General features: G+C 32.1%; 1 protein-coding gene across 11 annotated transcripts in view; it reads right to left on the bottom strand.

Moving 5' to 3' along the window:
* The window catches only part of nav1b (neuron navigator 1b), a 108,783-nt gene that overhangs the window by 17,773 nt on the left and 72,513 nt on the right, over positions 1–18,497 (bottom strand). For 10 of the 11 annotated variants that reach the window (XM_051112804.1, XM_051112803.1, XM_051112802.1 and 7 more), the window contains 7 exons: positions 17,224–17,362; positions 12,444–12,747; positions 5,260–6,007; positions 3,653–4,057; positions 2,050–2,091; positions 1,813–1,967; positions 1,536–1,712 (listed from right to left, as the gene is read on the bottom strand). In XM_051112804.1, coding sequence (XP_050968761.1) covers positions 1,536–1,712; positions 1,813–1,967; positions 2,050–2,091; positions 3,653–4,057; positions 5,260–6,007; positions 12,444–12,747; positions 17,224–17,362 — 1,970 coding nt within the window. The remainder of the gene's footprint in view (positions 1–1,535; positions 1,713–1,812; positions 1,968–2,049; positions 2,092–3,652; positions 4,058–5,259; positions 6,008–12,443; positions 12,748–17,223; positions 17,363–18,497) is intronic. The other variant, XM_051112808.1, reaches the window with a different exon arrangement.

Genomic DNA, 18,497 nt, shown 5'->3' with positions numbered 1-18,497 from the left:
AGAAAATACGCTTAATTTCAAATGCATTTTCAAATATTCATTAAATATCTACAACTTTTTTTGGCAAGTTAAATTGAAGCTGAAATAAAATATAAATGTGATTCTGGACCACAAAACCAGTCGTAAGTAGCACGGGTATATTTGTAGCAATAGCCAAAAATACACTGTATGGGTCAAAATTATAAATTTTTCTTTTATGCAAAAAATCATTAGGATATTAAGTAAAGATCATGTTCCATGAAGATATTTTGTAAATTTCCTACCGTAAAAAATTCAATTTTTTGCACCCTCAGATTCCAGATTTTAAAATAGTTGTATCTCAGCCAAATATTGTCCTATCATAACAAACCATACATCAATGGACAGCTTTCAGATGATGTATTGTATTGTAATCTTAATTAAAAAAAACAAACAAAAAAAAAACAACAACAACAAATTCTTTGGCAACTAACTGAAATAAGTTTCATTTGAACTACTAAAATAAACTAAGTAAATTAAGTTGGACAGAAACATAAATAAAAATAAATAAACAAAAATGTTGCATTGCCAACTAAACTTTAAGTATGAAAATTACTAAAACTCAAAATGCAATAAAAGTTCTTAGCAATGCATATTACTAATCAAAAATTACGTTTTGATATATTTCTGGTAAGAAATTTACCAAATATCTTCATGGAACATGATCTTTACTTAATATCCTAATGATTTTTGGCATAAAAGAAAAATTTATAATTTTGACCCATACAATGTATTTTATTTTTAAAATATAAAAATAAAAGCTAATTCAAATATTAATAAATGCTATGAAAGTATATAAATAATACAAAAAAATAATGCTTTTAATGAGCTGTAAAAATTAGCAGTAAAAATGAGATCAAATTCTTGGACTAGAAAACACTAAAAGACAGAATAGTTGGGGTATTACAGTCATATTAAATCTCTCTATCCCATTAACGGCAACAGATAACATTTAAAGTTCACTAAAAAAAGAACATTCTGTCATTATTACTCACCCTTAGGTTGTTCCAAACTTGTAAGACCTTCGCTCATCTTCAGAACAAAAAATGAACATATTCATGATGTAATCTGAGAGATTTCTGACCCTCCATAGACAGCAAAACAACTGATACATTCAAGGCCCAGAAAGATAGTAAGAATATCATTAAAATAGTCCACTGAGTTGTTATTTTTGTTTTCTTCTTCTTGTAGTTTCATAAAACCATGGTTCAACCACTGATGTCAAATGGATTATTTTATCAATGTCCTTACTACCTTTCTGGGCCTTGATTGTGGTAGTTACGTTGCTGTCTATGCAGGCTCAGAAAGCTCTTGGATTTCATCAAAATGATCTTAATTTGTGTTCAGGAGATTAACAAAATTCTTACGGCTTTGGAATGAAATAAGGATGAGTAAATAATGACAGAAATGTCATTTTTGGGTGAACTATCCCTTTAAGTTTAACAATGCATGTATGCATGTGGCATCAAATCAAGGAGTAGGTTAGGGCAGGTTCCTGAGCATTATCCAGGGCTCACCATCTTCGCTAGGCTCTCTGAAGGATCCGGATCTCATCATGCTCTTCGGTCGGTCGGCCAGAGACAGAGAGCTGCCCAGAGGAGACGTGCCGTACAGCTCGTACCCCATATCATTCGCCGGGATGCTGTTGGAACGTGTTATCTGGGAACCGGAGCCTGAACTCGGGATTGGTGCCACTGTGGAGACACAGCGTAATTTTATTATTAAAGGTGATTTATCTCAGTCATATGCATCTGCTGAGATTCCCACACCTGATAAGTGTCTGACTTCACTCACCCACATTGGTCGGCGGTGTTTTTCCCAGGAAGGGCTGAGTCATGTGTGTCGGTGAGGGCAGCTGCGGCGGGCTCTCCGAATCCGTCATGCTCGTGATCGTGTGGGAGTGACGGCGTTCCCTCACTTCGCCATCTGATTGGCCGCTGCCGTAGCGACTGTGGAAGAAAGCATAACGTATGTCAGAAGCATCTTACATTGCATTGCTGTACTAGTTGATTTTAGATAAAATAGATGTACCTTAATCCTTTCTTGGGAAAGGTGTTCCTATCAGTTTGTAAACTGGGAGGGGTAGAGAGCAGCACATACAGTATAAATACCTCACCCCAAACTAACACGCTTAGCATTACACTGATATCCATGTTCATCTGATTTTTTAACTAATCATTCAGTCTCTTGCTGTGTTGCTTTCAGGCCAGCAGGGGGCGACTCTCTCACAGCAAACGACATGAGTATTCTGTGAATATTTTATTGTGCTCTTTTGAAAAATTTAGTCCATACAGGAATGTAAATGTGTTGCATAACACTAAATTATATATAATAAAATATTGTATAATCACATAAAAATAACAATGACAACAACTATTATTATTATTATTGTTGGCGCTGTTGCACAAAAAAATAATAATTATTGTTATTATAATTATTATTACTATTATTATTTTTTTAACTTTTATTATTACTATTATTAATAATAAGGTTAATTTAGTGCTTACAGGAATATAAGGGTGATACATAACAAAATGACATATAATAGAAAACGTATAATAACAACAACAACAACAACAACAACAACAATAATAATAATAATAATAATAATATAATTATTCTTATTATTCTTATTATATAATTATTATTATTATGGTTGCAATAATAATAACAAAATTAATAATAATACATATTGTTATTATTATTGTTGTTGTTGTAATAATTATTGCTGTTGTAATAATAATAAATATTATTATTATTATTATCATCATCAAAATTTGACATAATATGCAATTTAATATGATCAATAATATATAATTAATGATTAGTAATTATTAAAAATAATAATTGATTTGTTAAAATAAGCAATTGATAGATTTGTTAATTAATTATTTTATATAAGCTATGTAAAAATACATGTATTTTATATTTTAATAAATACATTTATATTTATGTTATATTTTACAAAAATAATAATATACATATAATTGACAATTCTGATTATGATTAATAATACTAAATGATAATAATAATATAATTTTTTAAAACTTGTTAAAATAAACAATCGAGAGATTTGTTAATTATTTAATATAAGTTATATAAAAATAATTGTATTTTATTGTATTTTATATTTTAATAAATACAATAATATTTATATTATATTTAATTAAAATACATAGAATTAATCATTCATAATATAATAAATAATGAATAGTTCACATGATTTACATGATTAATAATAATAAACGGTTAATTTATTTGTTGATATATATTTTTAAATTAAGTCAAAGAAATATTTATTAATTTTATTATTTTATTTTTATATAAAATTAAATTAAATGTATAATAATTAAATATATTGCATAATAAATTTCAATAAAAAATTCTATTTTTTTTATTATTATTTAGTATAATAATTATTATTATTATATAACAATTTATAATAAAACAAAAATGATTTTATAGGTACTTCAAGTGAGCATCCTATTGTATAAAACACAATGTTGGTGACCACTTTTGCCGCTTTTTATTTTTTACTAGGTTCAGTCATTCATTATTCTAGATAATTTTGCTGATTTTGCTCTGCTTTGCTTCAGTTAAACAACATGCAACCAACAAACAAACCCCAACTAACCTGTCGCCCAAAGTGATGGACGTCCGACTGCCTGCGCCCCACGTCCCAGTACTCCTGGTTTCTTCCCGGTCTCCCAGATCAGGTTTGGTGGGGACGCTCATATGAAGCGGCAACGACTCCATGCTGCGGTGCAGGCCAGACATCTTGGGGTAGAGGATGGGCGAGCTGCTGACCGACAGCGCCTGGCCTGTGAAACAGCTGGGAGAGTCAATGTGGAGCACCGGCGCTGGGCTCGGGGTGAGTCGAGGGGGCACGCGGGAGCCCGCCAGGTCCTGGAGTTTGGAGTATGGAGGGATCTTCGGAGGAAGGTCTTGGATGGTGATACAGGAGTCCAGACTGTTGGAGTTCACCTTGTCTAGGTGAGCCAAGCTGGGAGGGTGAACTAGAGACTTGCTGCTCAGCAACCTGTTAGAGACAAAGACCAAGTCATCATCAGTAACGTCATGAACTCAAAGACCTTCTGTAGTCAGTGCTGAAGGGATTTCAGCGCATCCAAAGGAACTAAATAAAAAAGAACATGCCGGCAACCATTAAATCAACCTCAAAGGCTTTTGATGTCCGTTTCCAGAAAGGGTTTTAAATAATTGAGTAGCATAACTTGCGTAATATAAAAACACAGCGCTTCTGCAGAGCATTTCCTGCAAAAATGTCGCCTATGCTTATTTTATCAAACAAAGAACCTTTATTTCATACATTTTTCCCCCATTTTATTTCTGAAGTGCCACACAGCTACTCAAATCACCTAATTTAATGTTGTCCCCAATTATTATTTGAAAATATCAATGGATGGATTATTATGAAATATGAAATATTTCAATCACACTGGCAGAAACCAGAAGCATTAGCTGGAAAAATAATACAATTATTAAAATGTTTAACAAATTATAACAATCAATGCATATTTTTAAAATCAAGTCATTTTATTTTATTATTTTAATTTATTTAAAATATTGGGGAAAATGTGTATTTTAAAATAGAAATATATACTTTTGTACTAGTTGATTAATTAAAAATAGAATTTATTATAAATAAATAATTTTAATAGTAATAATTTAATAGTCATTAGTTTAGAAAAATGACATTTTAATTTAATAAAAAAACTGACAAAAACACACACATACATGTATATATTAACAATGTAAATCAAATTAAATTAAAAATGTAAATACATATTTGTGTGTATATACAGTTTTATTTATATTTTTATATATTTTTAAATAAAATATAAATAAAATGTATACACACAAACATTTAATAAAAATTTTTATCATTTTATTTTACAGTTTAAAAATATTGAAAATATAATCAAAATTTTAATTAAAAGATTTTTCTTACATTTTAAAAAATATATAAAAAAATAAAAATATTTTATTTTTGATTACACATTTTTTTGATTTGTTGATTAATTAAAAATAGAATTTATTATGAATAAATAACTAATGTTATTTAATAGCCAACAGTCATTAGTTTAGAACAAACTAAATAATTGCAAAAAAATTAGGAAATGCAAATTATTAATGTAATTAATTAGATTATTAATGTAATTCATTTTATTTACTAATATCATGAATTGACTGCAGTGAATTTTAATTCATACATGATCGTACCTTGGCGTGCTGGTCGGAGAGCTCAGTTCAGGGTATTTACTCGTACTCGTCCTCCGCACTCGATGGATCTTCTCCACAGTCTCTCCACAGCTGTCGCTCTGGTTCTCGGCCTTCAGACAGCTGATCTCCAGGTCGGCTTTGGCCTTGGCCCTTTCCTTCTCCTTCTCACGGTCTGTTTGGTTTACAGGTCCCGTTGTGCTCGGGCGACTAGTAGCTTTCAAGCTTCCTCCTTCTTTTCCTCTGGTGGGCATGGTGTTGGGCAGAGGCGGTACGGGTTTAAGGGTGAGGAGACTGGCGTCGATGCTGCCACTAACAGGCCGAGAGGAAGGGGGGCGTCCTGTCAAGCTCATAGCGCTGGATTTGGCAGGTCGTGGCAGACTGCGATACTGAATGCTGCCGCGAGCGTTGGGCGCGAGGAAACCCTGTTCGGAGCCGCTGGCGTCCAGGCTGTTTTTGCGTGCACCTCCGCCTGGGATGGGTTTGATGGGGATGCCAGAGGACTTGGGGGTTTTGCCCACAGTGGCAGAGCCGCTGGTGATAGTGGCGCCTCCTGCTGTCAGGATAGTGGCGTTTCCGGTGGTCGGCGGTTTCTTGTAACCGAAAGAGCTGCCAGCGGAGGGTTTCACCAGACCTGAGGGAGGCTTGCGGTGCTCGTTGTCCCGGCCGGCGTCGGAGCGGGAACGCTGGAGACCTGTTGCTTTGACGGTCATTTTCACCTTGTCAACTGCCTTGGTGTCTCCTTTAGAAACTGTAAAGAAAGAGAGCAAACAGTCAATAACAGTCGCTCATATATGCCTATACGTTTGGTGAAGATACTGAGGGAAATACTACTGGTAAATGACAAAATTTTATTTTATTATATATATTTTTTTAAACAACACTATTGCATGACTTTTTAATTATTAAATATGTTCTTTCTGTTTTTATATGTTTTGTGTCATTTCTGGGAAATATTTTCATTGTATTGCTCAGAGAAATTTCTTTAAAATTAGATGCCACTTTTTACATAATTCAGACAATTTTAACCAAATTTAACCAAATTCTCTTCAATTAAAAATTGTGTTGTTTTACGTGTTATTTAGTATTATTTATAATCTATTAAAGTATTTATTAATGTTTTTAATTAGCTTTTATGTATATATTTTCTGGTTTAATTTTGGTTTTTATACTTTTTAAAAATATTTTTTATTTAGCTTTAATTTACTTTATTTCCATTTTTACTTTTAATAATTTCAGTTGGTTGTCACAGAATTTTTTTTAATTTCAAAAACATTCTAATTTTTTGAATTGTTTTATCTAATATTTATAATGTATTTTATTTCAAATTTATTTTAGTCAAGGTTATTATAGTTAAAATTATAGCTAAAATCAAACAAACTAAAAATGTTGCTACTTGAAATAAAATATTATTCAAATATTTCATTTACTTTACGTTGATGTACTAAAATAACTAAATATATATATATATATATAAAATATATAAAAAATTAAATAAATAACATTATATGTGTGTGTGTATATAAATAAAATATCAAAGAAAAAATAATAAAATGTATAAATAAAATTTTATATATACATATAATTTTTTTCAGTAGTTTTGTTTGCTTTTAAATATATAACTGAAATAAAACTTAAAATTAAATGTAAAACTGAAATAAAATTATATATATATATATCAAAAAAATATTTAAAGTGAAATAAATAACATTATATATGTGTGTGTGTGTATATATATAAATAAAATATCAAAAAATATATATTAAAAAACATATAAATAAAATTTTACTTGCTTTTAAATACATAACTGAAATAAAACTTAAAATAAAATTTAAAACTGAAATAAAATTAAATATATATATATATATTTATTTATTTATTTATATACATACACACACACAACAAAATAACAACAAAATACAAAACAAAATAACTTTCAAATTAAAATGAAAAACAGAAAATAAAAATTAAACTACATATATAACTAAAATAACACTGATTTCAATTAACAAAAAGTAATTGCTTTAGCTGTAGTTAACAATAACAACACTAATTATCTTTTTAAAACCTACAGATTTCAACACACCAAATCCCAGTGAAAGCCAAAACGGAGAAACTTGGCAATGTTGATTATTCATTATTATGAACTATGAAAACAAACTGTAAGCAAGAAATCTTACTCTAGGATGGAAATACCATTTGTTTCTAGACATAATCCATGCCATTTATTGAAGTACCTTGAAATATCACATACATAAACCACATAAATGAATACAGTAATCATTCAGCTGCATGCAATACATCAAAATACCAAGCTATCACCATCTGATACCATCACCATACCATAGCAGCACTTTTCTGTGGGAACTCACAATATCCACATCAACCTCATCGTCAATAAAGTTTAATTTCCTTTCACACACAAAGCTGAATCAGTGTTCATGAGCAACACCAGATGACACACAGCGTCCTCGGTGCGGTCAGAGGCGTATCATTACAGAGGTGAGTAGGAAAGCCTTGGGGGTATGACACGAGATGAAGTCACGGAGAAGACCCGATTGAAGCCATGATTAAGGTTCTGCGGCCTAAATTTACAGTATGTGAGTCATCGCTGATGAAGACGAGGGCAAGCACCCATCTGCATCTAATTACAGACACTTCAAAGATAAAGAGCGTCTCGGCCTACACAAGATATAAACACCAGCATGCGTGACCTGAGCCGCGTGTGAACACGACGCACACATCTGCATATACTACAATCAACAATAGCAAGCAAGAATATGGGAACTAATGAGGTTGAATGACTTTTGGAGGTCTAATTACTGATAAATGAGTTTATATGAAGCTTTAATCACTGAACGAACACTAACGACAGAAGCTATCATCAAGCACAGAACATTATCTGAGGATGCTGGGAAATGCCTGAAAACATGCCTGCTTATTGTCAATGATTTATTTTGGACAAAATTACAGTCTCTGTCTTAAAAATGCCATTCTGAGATCGTTCAAGCAGACTTTTCATGAAAAAATATTTTATGAAACAACTGATTATACAACAACATATTAACATACTAGTCTTTACCATTTCTGTAGTATATAGTTTCTGTTTTCAAACTTTCTAAAAGAAGTCTCTTCTGTTCACCAAGGCTGCATTTATTTGATCAAAAATACAGTAAAAACAGCAATATTTTGAATTATTATTAAAGTTCAGAATATGTTTTCTATATCCAAAACTTAGCATCTCCTCCTACAGCTTTAAAGCTACAGCCGTCAAACTCGGGTCAGACCTTCAGACTGGTCTGAAGTTTGTTGCCATGTGTTTTCTAACTGATTCATCTTACGGTTTTCGAAAGCCAGACTATCAAAACCACCTAAAATCCCATAGACTTTCATTGAGGGGGTGAAAACTTTTACACAAAGAGACCTATGGTGCATCTAAACTGTTTTTTTGCTATAGCAAAGCTTAACAACTCCCTACTTAAAAACAGCTAAAACCAGCCTAAGCTGAATGGCTGCTTTGACTGGTCTCCCAGGCTGGTTTTAAAGTGGTTTGGCCACTTTTTATCTGGTCAGGCTGGTCTAAGCTGGCCAAGCTGGGAGACCTGCTAAAAGACCAGCCAAGGTTAAACCAGCTATTTTCAGCCTAAACCAGCTAAATCTAGACAACTAGCCTAGGCTGGTTTTAGCTGGCTTTTACTGAATCAGCTGGTTTTAGCTGGTTTAAACATGTTTATCATTCTAGAAACATGTTAATCATGCTAGCAACATGCTAATAACGTGCTAATTATGCTAGAAACATGCTAGTAACTTGCTAATCATGCTAGTAACATGCTACTAAACTGCTAACCATGTTAACAACATGCTAGTAATATGCTAATAATGCTAGTGACATGCTAACCATGCTAACAACATGTTACTAATATGCTAATCACGCTAGAAACAAGCTATCAACAAGCTAGTAAAATGCTAATCATGCTAGCAACATCCTAATAACTTGTTAATCATGATAGCAACATGTTAATGATGGTAGTAACTGGCTAATCATGCTAGCAACATGCTAATAACGTGCTAATTATGCTAGAAACATGCTAGTAATTTGTTAATCTTGCTAGTAACATGCTACTAAACTGCTAACCATGTTAACAACATGCTAGTAAATTGCTAATCATGCTAGCAACATGTTAGTAACATGCTAGAAACATGAAAGCAACACGCTAATCATGTTAACAACATGCTAGTAATATGCTAATAATGCTAGTGACATGCTAACCATATGTTAGTAATATGCTAATCATGCTAGAAACAAGCTATCAACAAGCTAGTAAAATGCTAATCATGCTAGCAACATCCTAATAACTAGCAACATGCTAATAACGTGCTAATTATGTTAGAAACATGCTAGTAACTTGCTAATCATGCTAGTAACATGCTACTAAACTGGTAACCATGTTAACAACATGCTAGTAAATTGCTGATCATGCTAGCAACATGTTAGTAACATGCTAGAAACATAAAAGCAACACGCTTATCATGCTAACAACATGTTAGTAATATGCTAATAATGCTAGTGACATGCTAACCACATGTTAGTAATATGCTAATCATGCTAGAAACAAGCTATCAACAAGCTAGTAAAATGCTAATCATGCTACCAACATCTTAATAACTTGTTAATCATGATAGCAACATCTTAATGATGGTAGTAACTGGCTAATCATGCTAACAACATGCTAGTAACTTGCTAATCATGATAGAAACATGCTAACAACATGCTAATCATACTAACATGCTATCAACAAATTAGTAACATGCTAATCATGTTAAAAATATGCTAGTAACATGTTAATCATGTTATAAACCGGCTAGCAACATGCTAGTAACATGCTAATCATGTTATAAACATGTTAGCAACATGCTAATCAGGTTATAAACATGCTAGTAACTTGCTAATTATGCTAACAACATGCTAGTAACTTGCTAATCATGTTAACACATTGTATTCAGCCTATAAAAATGCAAGCAACAAGCTAATCATGCTAAAACATGCTAACAACATGTTAAACGATGTAAGCAATGTGCTAAATCATGACAGCAACATCAACTTTCATACTTTTACAACTGCCTCAAACTTTCAGGCTAGGCTTTCTCAAGCCAACTCAAAGTTTCTTAAACTTTACTCTTTTCAGTCTCAATTGTCACATGATCCTTCAGAAATCATTCTAATATGCTGATTTGCCGCTCAATATAAACGTAAATATAAACCATGATACATTTTATATTCAGGATTCTTTGACGAATAGAAAGTTCAAAAGAACAGCATTTATTTGAAATAGAATCTTTTGTAACATTATAAATGTCTTTAGTGTCACTTTTGATCAATTTAATGCATCCTTGCTGAATAAAAGTAATTTCTTTAATTCTTTAATTTAAATTATTACGTGTGAATACAAACGTGTATTTATTTATTTATTTATTTAGTGTAATTCTACTTCAAAGTGGCCACACAATCCAAAAACAACAACACAAACCAACTATTTTACTCAGTGTTATGAACTCTAGGCTTTTAATTCCTTAAATTGTTGATTATGTTTTTGCCATTTGTGAGGTACTTTAATGACAGGACAGCAGTATGACAAAGTGAAATGCCATACAGCACCTGTTTATCTTCTAAGTACACTGCATCCCTGACATTTAAATGTCATTGTAAACTATGGATCCAGCATAGAAAGGTTACGCTGCCTACAAGTAAACTGCATCAAGAGAAGACAGTGTGAAGTTTACACCTGACAGGATTCTCTCTCAAGAAATCTGCTAAGGCACTTGAGAAAATAGAGAAACATAATGAAGAAGAGTTAATGGAACAATTCACCCTGATTTATGCATCCTCATGTAAAACTAAACCAGCGTGACTTAATGAGGTTTGAGAGAGACAGCAAAATGGAGGTTTTTTGTTTTAGTGGATAATGACTTGAATCTCATAGAAATCTATTATATGAGTTCAGAAGACTCTGAATATAGAGAATGAGTCATATGGACTTCTTTTATGGTCCATTTTGGGTTTGCTATTGTGTATTGTTTAAGGCCTTGGTCAGTGTATGGGTTCATTGTATAGAAAAGCTTAACATGGATTGATTTGAAAGTGAGTAAATGATGACTGAACTTTAAACTATTGAAGTTAAGACTGAGGTTTTATACTATCCATGTGTTTTTTTTAAAGTTTCCACATGTCATCGGTTTGATTATCTGCTGAAGAGACACTTCACCAAATTCTGTATCACACATGGTCTTTATTCACAGTAGGTTATGGATGACAGCAGTAACATAAACAACCTAAGAAGTTTGTCCAAATGATTCATTTCCAGCTCATGATATAGTACCATTAATTTATAATCCTTCTGGAGCTGCATGCTGGATGACAAAGTGAAGATGCATGATTGGAGAACAAAACGTTTTTGTTTTGCTGCCAAGCAGGTCCCCCTAATGAATTTATGTCTGAAATACATCCAAAATAAAATATCTGTTTATGTCAAAGCTAAAGTCTGTTTATGTCAAAGCTAAAGCCTAAATACTAGCACACACACTCAGACACACTTAGAAAATAAATACGTAAATTACAAATAACATAAAAATAATAAAAATATAATATAAAAAAAACTGCAAATAAAATAAAACAAGAATAACTACAATAGATATAAAAAATTAAACAGAAAAAAAGAAAGAATACAATAAAACTACAAATAAAATAAAAGCAAAATAACAACAAAATATAAAATAAAATACCAAAACAAAAAATAATGTAAAATAAAAAACAAACTAAAATTAAATAACAACAAAAATAAAATAAAATGAAAATAACATAAAAAATAAAATACCTATATATATATATATATATAAAATAAAATAAAATAAAGTAAACTAGAAAACAAAAAATAACAAAATAAATGAAAACAAAAATAAAATTTAATAAAAATAACATACAACAAATAACAACAAAATTAAAATAATAAAATGAAATAAAAGAAAATAAAAGAAAAAATAAAACACTAAAACAGAAAATAATATTAAATAAAAAACAAAATAAAATGTAAAATACAACACAAAAAATACTAACAAAATAAAAATAAAACAAAAATAAAATCAAATTTAATAAAAAAAAAAAATACAACAATATATCAAATAAAACATACCTGCAACTTTTAGCACACTTTGTGAAGTGTGTGTGATGGGTGAGGTGACGCCCACAGGAGGATTGCGGCCCTTTTTGAAGCTCCCTTGTTGTCCGAGACTCTGAGGTTTCTTCAGCTCTCCTTTCCCCACCTTGTCGTGCGCAGAACCATCCGGCAGCCGAGTTTTCCTCCACTTGCTGGAAGGCTCTGCTTTTAGGCTGCCTGTGTCATAAACCCCATCAGCCTTCCGTAAGGACTTACTGTCCTCGCTGTACCACGCCAGTCCACTCTCCACCAGAGAACGCTTCTCTGCATCCGTCCGCAACTAAACACACACAGAGTACAGGACATCAGTAAGAAAAGTTATTTTAATATGAAAAAGTCAGTACAATGAGATACTTATGTTCAGCAAGGATGCATTAAATTGATAGAAAATTATGATAAAAATATTTATAATGTTACAAAAGATACTATTTTAAATATATGGTGTTCTTTTGAAGTTTGTATTCATCAAAGAATCCTGATTAATAAAAATATATCATGGTTTCCACAAAAATATAAAGCAGCACAACTGTTTTCAACATCAAAAATAATCAGAAATGTTTCTTGAGCAGCAATCAGCATATTAGAATGATTTCTGAAGGATCATGTGACACTGAAGACTGGAGTAATGATGCTGAAAATTCAGCTTTGCATCACAGGAATAAATTACATTTTGATGTATATGGCAACTGAAAACAGTTATTTTGAATTGTAATAATATTTAATAATTTTTTAAGTATTTTGATCAAATAAGCGCAGTCATGGTGAAAAGAAGAAACTTCTTTCAAAAATTATTTCTGAATTATCATGTGACACTGAAGACTGAAGTAATGATGCTGAAAATTCAGCTTTGCATCACAGGAATAAATTAAATGTTAAAACATATTCAGATAAAAAGCAGTTATTTAAAATTCTAAAAATACCTCACAATATTACTGATTTTATTGTATTTTTGGTCAAATAAATGCAGCCTCTGTGAGCGGAAGAGACTTCTTTCAAAAACATATATGCATTTCCATGCATTTCCATACAAGCTCATTTATGATGTAATGTTTTTCCAAAGTAAAAACACATTGAAATACACAAGTACGCTATGATTGATGCGTGTGTTTGTGTTATCAGGGATGTAATAACCGCAATCCAAAGCCACCCTCTGTGTCGGCTGTATAACATAAAGATTAATATGAAAGATCAAGAAGAAAAACAACAGAGCTCAGGGAATCTTACTCCAAAAGACTTTCCCACATTTACACTTGGATCCTGTGATGCTTTCCTATGTGCCCAGTCGACATGAAAGAAACAGAGCACATGATGGAAATAACTTTGCATTATATACAACATGCCATTTGTGGATAAAAACGTTGGACCTCGCAATGGAAGCACTTGCCAATGCCAAGAATATGACATTTCTCTTTTCACACCGTTTTAGAGTAAAGACCAGATGGCGCATTGAAAACATCTTCAAAAATTTCACGTAACCATGCTGTGATGATGTTACCATAGCAACAGAATGTCTATCAAGTCATATTGTTACCCTTTTTGTCTCGATCAGCCCGAGAATTAACATTTACGTCTTTAATGACGAGGAAAACAAAGGTTCGATTTCATCATGAGCTGAAAGCGAGTGCTTCAAACAAGCAAATGACGTGCCCAATAGGAAACAGCTGCTCTTAATTCATCCAAGAAAATCAAAGCCAGGCTTTTAAGCTGGTTTAAAGTAAATACTAGCTCTCCCGGCTTGACTTCGACTGCAGGGGGTGAATATGATACACGTGCGTCTCATACTTTGGTTGTGCTGCATTATTTGTAATAGTTATTTGTGATGCTTTTATAACATTACCAACTTGGTGTAATACAAACACACCCAAAAACTGTTTAATTTAGTGTCTTATCAGCTGTAGAAATGTTCAGGCCATCCGTATAACGCTGAAAAACAGCAGACTACCAAACCAGAGACACTTTAAATTGAAGATGGCAGAAACACCAAACCACAGGCTGAAACAAGAGCCTGAAACTGTCAAGACGTCTTGCGTTCTCTTGTCTCGACACAAAACAAATCCTCAGAGGTTATTTCATGTCAGTGTTTACCAGAGGAGGGACTGAAAAACAATGTCGAAAACAGATACAGAAGTCATTTTAATATATGCCTTGGTGTCCACATCCAGTTTTAGTTTTTAATCAGCGGTTGCATGTACATATTTCACTTTAGAACAAACATTCATTGCTATTTATCCATGAAATTATTTGAGGAAAATGTTCATGGTTGGTAAGACTTCGTAATCCAAAAAGGCTGCATTTATTTGATTAAAAATACAGAAAAAATTGAAAATATTGTCTACTTGAATATATTGCACAATGTAATTTATTCCTGTTTTATTATTCAAAGCTGAATTTTCAGCATCATTACTTCATCGTCAGTGTCAAATGATCATTCAGAAATCATTCTAACATTCTAATTTGCTGCTCAAGAAACATTTCTGATTAATAGCAATGTTGAAAACAGTTATATTTTTGTGCAAACAGTGATACATTTGTATTATCAGGATTCTTTGATGATTATAAAGTGTAAAATAACAGCATTTATTTGAAATAGAAATCTTTCGTATTGTTATAAATGGTTTCACTAGCCTGGTTTTCCATACAGTTTTTTGCTATGTTATGTTATCAACAAAGAGAATATGCATAAAATAAACTAAAATGAAATTATCGAAATTTGCTGTTTCCAGCCTGTTTCCATCCAACTGGCTTTTTACCGATAAAATGGTGTGCATGACGACGTCATTCCTAAACAAATGAACTCTCATGTAAGATTTGGTGTATTGCAATAAATTGCCTATAATAATTTCACCTGTTGCGCAAATTACACAGGCTAGCAGCCTGTTCTTCATCCTTTTGAAACAAAACTTTATTATATAGGCTATTACTTAATTGTACATGCCTACATACAATTATTTTTATTAACAATTGACAAGAGGTTTTTTTTGTACTTAGTTAGGCCTATAGACTATTTAGACACTTGAGCATCAAGCAATATTCATACACAGGTGCAGTTGTATTATTATTATTATTTTTCTGATTAACTTTTATTAGACTATACTGAAAATAGGAATGTTAAGACATTATATAATTGTTAACTGACAAGATTGTTAAATTACAAATAAATTACATGGCTGTGACCCATTAAAAATAGGTGAATGAGGATATTAGGCGCAGTGATCGCCTGAGATGCGTGCACAGGTTGTTCAAAAGTAAAATCTAGAATAAATGTATTTAATTTGTAAGCCAAATTCAAACACAATGTTTTAATATCTAATGCTAATGCATGCAATTTATAGAAAAACTCAAAAACTCCTTATAGCGTTTTTATGTGGGGGACGTGGTGGGGCTTTGGCGATCAGCACTCAGTCAATCTACTCCACAGCCAATCACGGGCCCCCTTCCTGCTCGGGCCCTGGGGCTTCAGCCCCGCCTAGTCCAATGGTTAATGCGGCCCTGGTGCCGGCGCCTCATGCACACAGTTAAGCAAACTTGACAACGCAGCCTATCATAATAAAATACAGTCAGCCAAACATATTGAAAAACCATGCTATTTTACTTCCCAACATATTTTATTTCACTCCACAACAAATCCTTTAAATTTAACGGTAGAACAGAACTGAGAACAAAACAAGAATGAAAATATGAGCTAACAAGACAAAACTAATTAATGTAAAATTTTTGTGCAAAATAAATAAACTTTTACTTGCAACGTACTAAAGGATCATCAAATTAAGATATGTATGTTTGAAAACCTTTCAAACATACATATCTTAATTTGATGATCCTCGCACAAAGTTTTTTGCACAAAAACTTGTCTTTTTCTTACTATATATAAAATAATTTTAGATACAATTTAGTAAAATATGAATATGATTTAATGCGCTTTTAAACTACAGAGACATGGTGCTTTAATGTGAGCAACAGCATGAACATGGACGCTGCCTATACCCTAATTCTGTCATGTGACACCACATTTATTTATGTTAAAGCCCCTTTTCTCAAAAGAAAAGTGCTTACAAACAAATTTTTGTGACATTTGAACTATCAATATAGAATTTATGCGCTAAAGTTAAACGGAAAAAGATTTTGTCAACACATGAGAAATTTTATAGATAAATAGCATTTCCATTCCAGCTGTATCTGTAAAAAATTTTGAAGCGCTAAATATTTTTTCACAAAAAAAAACCACTTGATGGAAACCTGGCTAATGTCACTTTTGATCATTTTAATGCATCCTTGCTTAAAGCATGAATCATATGAAAAAATAATGAAAGTAATACATTTAGTAAAAAAAGTAAAAATGTATTAATTGCATAAAAGTATGAAATTGTACCGACAGCAGTTTAAGTTTTTGACTTAATTTTAAAATTTGTGCATTATTTACTGCTGTATATTGGTTTATCAATATGCAAAGTACAAATAAACAGAAAAAGCATGAAATTTAGTCAAATCTAGTGGTTGCAGTGAGTTGTGCTGCTCGATAGACATCCACTGTCAGCATGTTTTACAAAAGTTGCGATCTAAAGTTGAATCGAACCTCACTTGGAACATTTAATCATGCTTTTAGTCCATAATATATGATGTCTCAAACCTGCTTGTTGATTTATTAACTAGCATGTTCCAGTAGATATTTATGCCAAGTTACACTAAATCCAAATAAGCGACGTTCAAGAACAAGACCCAAATCTTTCATCAGCACAGTGCCGGTCTCTGAGCTTACCATGACAGAGGAGTTGCGTCGCGAGCCGACAGGTGTGGTGGGGAGGGAGTTGAGAGACGAGCTGGCGTTGAGTTCCTCTGAGCTCAGGTTATCAGAACCATCACTTAAACCGCTGCTGATGGAGCTGCTCTCGTCCCAACTGCACACACAAACACAGGAGATAAAGACAATTAGAGAAACAAGGAAAGGTTGAATCACGCAAGATAGCACAGCACCACACCCAGGACAGACATTATTGCTCAGAGTTTGCTCTTTCAGTGTTTAGTAGACTTAATATTAGCTATGATTCATTTTAGGAACAAGTTTGTTTCAGGTGTATCTTCTTAAATTCTTTTGAAGGAATTAACATGAGACACAAATGAATCATGTAGATTACACCTGGACTCAAGAAAGTAGTGAGTTTACTCTCACTTTTTTCATTTATATGCACGTTTGCTTCCATCACAAAATAAATTATTAAAGAGGTAATTGAGCTTTTTATCTCAAAATTGTCATAATTTAGGCTTTTTTTCTTCAGAATTCATCATTTTTATCTCATAATTGCAAGTTAAAACTGATAATTCTGAATTTACATCTTGCAATTTTGACATTTTTTCCTCCACAGAACAAAAAAATGAAAAAAGGTATTTGTGACTTTTTTTTTTTTATCTCACAGTTCTTACTTCTTTCTCATTACTGCAAGTTTTCATCTCTTAAATTTGGACTTCTTTTCTCAGATTTCTGAGTTTTTTATTTCCTCCACTGATTTAAAGAGAAAGTAATTGTGGCTTTTCATCTAGCAATTTTGATTTTTCTTCTTTTCTCATTTGCAATCAATTGCATGTTATATTTCGCAACTTTAAGTTCTAAATTCGTAATTGCAAATTTACATCTCCTAATTTTGACTTGTTTCTCAGAGTACTGAGTTTAAATCTCACTTTTTTTTACTCCAAAAAAAGGTAATTGTGACTTTTTTCTCACAACTGTGAGTTTATATCTCACGGTTCAGGCTTTTTCCCTCAGAATTCCCTCAGTTTTTTCTTATACTTGCAAGCTATAAAACTTTTTTATAATACTTAAGAGTTTCTCTCATAATTCTGACATTTTTTTCATCCACAGAATACAAAAAAACTTAAAAATGATATTAACTTTTTTTCTCATAACTTTTTTCAAGTTTACAACTCGCAATTTTGACTTTTTTTCTCAGATTTCAGATTTTTTTGTTCCCGTCACTTAACTAAAAAAAGTAATTGCAACCTATCTCACAATTCTGACTTTTCCCCTCTTTTCTCAGA

The sequence above is a fragment of the Labeo rohita genome, chromosome 6 (genome assembly GCF_022985175.1).
Source record: "Labeo rohita strain BAU-BD-2019 chromosome 6, IGBB_LRoh.1.0, whole genome shotgun sequence".
Classification (NCBI taxonomy): Eukaryota; Metazoa; Chordata; class Actinopteri; order Cypriniformes; family Cyprinidae; genus Labeo; species Labeo rohita.
The sequence above is the reverse complement of the archived record's forward strand: the minus strand, read 5'-3'. Positions and strand labels throughout refer to the sequence as shown.